The 5,965-nt window shown below is 49.1% G+C and overlaps 1 protein-coding gene across 1 annotated transcript; it reads left to right on the forward strand.

Moving 5' to 3' along the window:
- Nucleotides 1–5,734: 5,734 nt before the first annotated feature.
- TRV_02134 (uncharacterized protein) lies at nt 5,735–5,965 on the forward strand (the record flags this gene model as incomplete). Its single annotated transcript, XM_003023701.1, has 1 exon — nt 5,735–5,965. One exon carries the CDS (start codon nt 5,735–5,737, stop codon nt 5,963–5,965), a length of 231 nt encoding a protein of 76 aa, XP_003023747.1.

Here is a 5,965-nt window from a genome sequence, read left to right on the forward strand (position 1 = left end):
GAAGGAGTCATGGTGCCAGGTTCTTTTTACCCTTTTGTATCTATTTGCTGTTTTCAGATAGAGCTGTCTGGAGGCGTCTGCCTGAGGTGTGGAGCCCTAAGGCGTAAACCTCAGTAGTTGCAGGTCCCAAGCCGCCCTAAGGAACAGAGTACGATTGGAGCCGGTGGAGAAAACGCTCTGGTTGGCGCCTGGGTTCTCCTCTGCTCCACTGCAACATCCATCAAAAAGAGCAGCAAAGGAGCAATTGAGGAAAAGACTTGTTGTCTGGCCCATCCCGCCGTTTCAACCATATGCATGCCATATAACACAAAGATATTCAGCCGTGTCAGGGGTATCCGTCCAGAGTACCAGGCAAACGGCCTTAAACGGTGTCCACTGGCGTAGTACTCCGTCGGTCGAGTCATACGTTTCTTCAGGACAATACTCCGTATGTGTGATATATATCCTGCAGCGTCGCTATGCCTCACGTATCCACATCCCATCCGGCCGGCGAAGGCGCAGTACGCAGTACCTCCCCTTCATTCTCTGCACGCAGTCGTTCACGATAGCGATTTACTGCAAGGGAGCCTCTGTTAGATGTCTCTAGTCGTTTTGGAATAAGCGAATGTAAGCGTGATATTATTAAATTTAACGCAAGCATGTCTCCCCCCCCTCCATATGGAGTCACTTTTTTACAAAGGAAGCCTAATAAAATCCCTTTTTTCTCGGAAAAGAAAAGAAAAGAAAATACGTGCATCTTGATGAAAAGTCCTCTTTCAATTCCCCGGCCCGTGGTGTAGTGAACAACAAGGGTGGATGCCTGAACAGCCAGAATGGATACCAATTAGATAATGATATGTTTCTCTCATCTAGGTAGTTACGCTTATGGGGCAGGGAAAGGGAAAAAAAAATAATATGTTGTTCAGAAAAAGCAAAGATGGTAAAAAAAGGGAGGCATCAAATAACTATAGCGCAGGGACAGAGAGCAAGAGGGCGCAAAAAGGAAAACGGAGAATCCCCTAGTTAATAAGAAAGGTCCATCTAATAGCAAATAAATGACATAAAACGAGGAAACAATCGCGCCGAAATAAAGTTGTTCCCGAAAATAGTCCTTGTAACATATACTCAATCTGAGCCGCAAAGGATTAAATGTGAGTTAAGATGAACGCGGCACAGGCATCCATGGGTCTGTCTATAAACCTTCCTAGCGAGTGTCCACCACAATGATCACGCTGTTTCGGACCGTTTGCCTAAACGACGCCTTAGTTTTGAGTTCGACAAAATTGATAACGTGGCTGATGTTGAGGCCACTCACCACTCTTGCCTGCTTGTTTTATCCAGAGTGGGTTTTGCACTTGTAGCCTGGTCTTGGTCGTGGGACTGGTTTTACTTCACAGGTGCCTGATTTGGAGCAGCCGGCGGCGTGGATAACCCCAAGCATGGGGACTCGGCATCCGCAGTCGAACACTTCCCAGTACTGAACGCAAGGCATGATTGCGAGATGTTAAGGTAGGAAGGCTGGTGGTTGAGGTTTTAATAGACCCCGAGCTGTGGATGATGTGGGTGTGGTGGTGGATTGTTGAGTTCAATGGCGTACACGGGGAGAAGTTGGAGTTAACGGTTGACGGGGTAGGAAGTAGTAGACCGGTTGTAGGGTGATGTATTGAACTTTGAAAAGGGCTGACTCTCTTATATATAGAGACGATTGAGTTTGATAGTAGTGAGATTGGCTTGAGACTTGATGTTGATGTAAAAGAACTCAGATTTGCGGGTCTACCTGAGGGCTTTTATAGACGATCCTCGCTACCCGTGCACGTCGAGCACAGAGCGTGGTATGCAGGCACAGCTAATTTGGGGCATCCGTCTAGACCCACTTGATGCCGTGACTGAAACCATGAAAGGGCGAAGTCGAAGATGCACCTTCGCAAACAGCAGCAGCTAGTGTTGTAAGAGTATACACAACAAGGTAGGGGTGGGTGAGGGGGTAAAGGTAGAAAGAGATTCAAATCCAACATTTACGGAGCAACAAAGGAGTTGGATAAGAAAATAAAAAATAGCTCTAAGATTGCGTGTGTTGGACACGGAGCCACGAAATGGTGCAGGGGAAGAAAAATCACAAGAGGAGTATATGATGCGGTCGACCTTGAATAGTGGCGTCAGTGCATGCTGTAACTATATCAAGCGGGTGATATGAAGCAGGTATTGGGTGCGTACGATCAACTAGACCCTTGAACAACCCCACACAACCTTAATACGGCCAGTGGCCATGTCAAGTGCGGGTACTTGTGACATTCGAGAACGGTAGATCTCCATAGAGGGCCGCACCCTGAAGCGTATGTAAGGGTGCCGCCAACTAGCGGGAAGCTTTTCTTTTTCACAAAAATACATCTTCCCCCTAGGAAGTAAAATCAACCGCAGTATTTGACTCATGAAGGCGGAGCATATGTCCGAACCAAGGATCATGAACAGCCCTTTCCAACGGCTAATGTTGTATGAAAGGACTATGGGTATTTCTGTCTAGTCACATTGATATATCCTCCGATGTGAAATAGAACTGAATGCATCCATAAATGTTGGTCTCGTCACGAACAGGACGCTGATTTGCTCATCTACCCTATCCTCCAAATTGGAACCTGCAGTGTACAAGTGCGCAGTCTCCGAAACATTCACCGCACAGGTCCCTGCGACATGGAATCAGGTGGGCCTATGCAGCAGCGGAGAGGATGGCTCTGCAACCTTGCGGTGAAGTTTTCCTTTTCTTTCCACTACCTCCTAGGGGAAAAGGGAAAAAGTAAAGACAACAAGAGGCGAGGTCAGCAACATGTAACCTATTCGTTGAGGACCCTGGTTACTTTGTTGGCTGTTTTTGAAGAATAAAGCAGGTCACCAATGGGTGGCTGCTGGCCTGGGACTCGTGGGGGTTAGTATGTAGCAGCAAATCATTATAGTTCCAATAACTGCTCCGGCTGCTCCACGGAGGGGTATATGTGAGGCGTCATTCGTTTAACACTACTTCCTGAAAGCTAGGAAGTAACTGCTAAGCGAACTTTGGAGGAAGTAGACTTGCGAGCCCCACCAGGCTCCTTCTATCAGGAGGCTCCAGAGAGAACAAGGGTTCAGGGAAGAAAGGGTAGGAAAAGGCGTGGACAATCGATGAACATCTAATCATTGCCGTAGACTGAAATTGAATGCTGCGCCACCAAATTAACTTCTTCAGGGATCAGATATTAGTCATGAATTGGTATGAATTACAAAGCCAGGTAGGAGGTGAATGATAAATGTTGCATGCAAGAGACTCGGATGGGAAAAAAGGGTCCAAGGGAAAAGAAAATGGCCCCTTTTTTCCTTCCATCGCGAAGAGCTACCCATAGCTAGTAAGGCAGCATACGTCTGCAGCAGGGTAGAAGGAGAGCTACCCATTGTTCAAAAGCTCGATCTAGCTCCGAAACCCTTCCATCGGCGACGTACGAACGAATCAAGGTGGAGGACTTAATGGTTAGATAACCATGTCTGCCTGCAGGATGGTACCTAGACATTTGGGGTTGGGGGACAACAAGGACAACACGGCAACACAGGCAACAACTTGGCTCAGCTCTTTACGATATGAAAGTCGATCATCAGCTGATAACAAATGGAGTGAACCCGGATCGTGTGTGGATGTCATTGACCAGAGAGGCCCAGCTAGAGGAGGTAGAAGTGACTTTCGCCCCATTATCCAGGTCTAGCGACGACCCCATACATAATAGAGGGGAGAAACGGCCCCTTTCAGCGGGTCAGGAAGAGTAGCTTTTGCCTTCTTTGTCGTAGTCTCTGGTATATGGCCCAGCAACTGATGGCCGGGGTGTGGGCGAGAGAACGAACCGGAAAGAGCATCGAGGTAGAGAAAGAAGAAAAACAGGAGCCATTTTGGGGCCAGAAATATCTCCTCGGGTGCTGTCCCAGACCAATGGGGTCCAGAATCGAAGAAAGGAGCCGGGGAAAAGGTCTTTGGGAATGTTGTTGGAAGGGCGAAGGGGGAACAGCTCGCTGCCTGTTAGTGGATATCTGACTTTCTGTCTCTAACCGCGCGCCAAAAGCACCACGCAGGGAGCCAACCAGAGGCAGCCGGGGCGGGATGGGCCCCGGAATGCAGCCTGGAGGGTCGAGGGGCCGTCACCATCACACAATGAGCCGTATTCCTCCGTCGACGATGTAAAACTGATGAGCTGTCCCGCCCTGAGAGACGGTAGAAAAGACCAGGTGAAGTTCAAAACCAAGAAAAGAGATCAAGAAAAAGCTCGGACCGCCAAAAACTGCCCCTTGCGGGATGGGATGGAAATGAAGTAGTCACGTGATGATATCATGTGATTTAAGGTCATGTGACTGTCGCATTTCCTCCCAGGTTCGCCTTTCGCCCAAAAGGCCGGAAGAGGAAAACATCAACTTCATCTGTCGATTTTGATAGACTGAAGCCGGCGGCGACGGCGACGGCGACGGCGATGAAGATAAGGAGAAGACTGATATGAGTTGCCGGCTGGAATTATCCGCTGTTTCCTGTGGGTACACAACTGTCCTCCCGCACCTGTGCGATTTCTTGAGCTCCATCAGCGACTCCATGGCCGAGTCCACAGCTCCAGTCGGCACTTGTCCGCAGGAGGGCAGCATCCCGGGATGAGGGATTCTTTATTGCGCTGTCTTGCTGCTGCCCCTCAGTCTCGCCCGCCTGTTAACGCCAAGCTGGGCGTGTATCGAGGATGGTCCTACGTTGGACGCTGCCGAGCGTTTGACCCAACTTCGTCAAAGGAAGATAGCCATTCCTTTATTAACTAACCCACCAGCCGCTCATAATATTGACAGCCAGAAGGAAATATACATAGAGCAGTCTGTCTGGGCTAGGTTTCCCGCCCTGTTCTTCCAGGCCTAGCTGAGATGGCTCATCAAGGTTATAGCAGGGTACCTGATGGAAATTTTTCTTTTTCCGTTAACTCACTACCCTTCTGCTCGCTCACCCTTGCTAGCATATTTTTTTCTCCTCTCACCTGAGCAGCAGAAAAAAACATGGAAAAGGCACACAAAAATCAAAATATAGATAGAAATGTTCGAAAGAACACAGTCCAGGGCTCTTGGCAAACTCTCGACCTGCGATCCTGAGGATCCAGGACAAGGCAGTTCAACAAATTAGCTGGACAAGCCGCACCAGATGGTGTCATTGTGGCATCATCGTGGATTTTTGACAAACTTCGGCTCTTCTCCTCCCGCAGGGCCAACGGGGCATTTATGGACCTAAGGACACATTAAATTGTGGGGTCGTGGTTTAGTTGCCCGTGGGCTCTGCATATCTGCCCGGCTGATGCTCTGGTCTTTTCCGTCTTGCCTTGGCCGGGTAACTATGCGACGGAGAGAAGAAGAAAAAAGAATGATATAATCTATGGAGACCGGTTTGCGGTATATATAAGTCGGCTTCTTTCCCCGCTGCCGTCTGTCTCGGATCCTCTCCCCATACGCTCACTTGCTGTTCTGTTTTATTACTTTGTCTGATTTCGAGTGCTATCATACGCACTAATTCCCCGGACTTGAAGCCACTTACTACATACGTGCCTATCACTTACGTCTACGCCATTGCCTTAGTTGCTTGCCAAAGTTATAAAAGGGGCCTTCTCTTCCTGCCACAAGGACTTCTTTTCCAGGACAAACCAAACACTCAAACCACGCACCAACAATATACCTACAAGTCTATCTCTTAAAAAACCACCGACACTCTCCAGCAACAGTCAAAATGTTCACCAACACTCCCAACGGCACCTTCCTCGTCCTTGCCCCTCAATCTCACACTGCTGCTCAGCTCAACATGGCCACCTCAAAGCCAGCTGCCGCTGACGCCCCAGTTGATATCGACACCCAGGCCGCCGACGTCGAGGCTCCCGGCAAGACCAAGCGCTCTGACAGCAACCCATTCATCCCCGCCATCGGTGCAAAGGGCTTCACTTTCCTTAGACTCGGCCCTTGA

This window comes from Trichophyton verrucosum (genome assembly GCF_000151505.1).
Source record: "Trichophyton verrucosum HKI 0517 chromosome Unknown contig00198_1.f1.exp, whole genome shotgun sequence".
NCBI classification, from domain to species: Eukaryota; Fungi; Ascomycota; class Eurotiomycetes; order Onygenales; family Arthrodermataceae; genus Trichophyton; species Trichophyton verrucosum.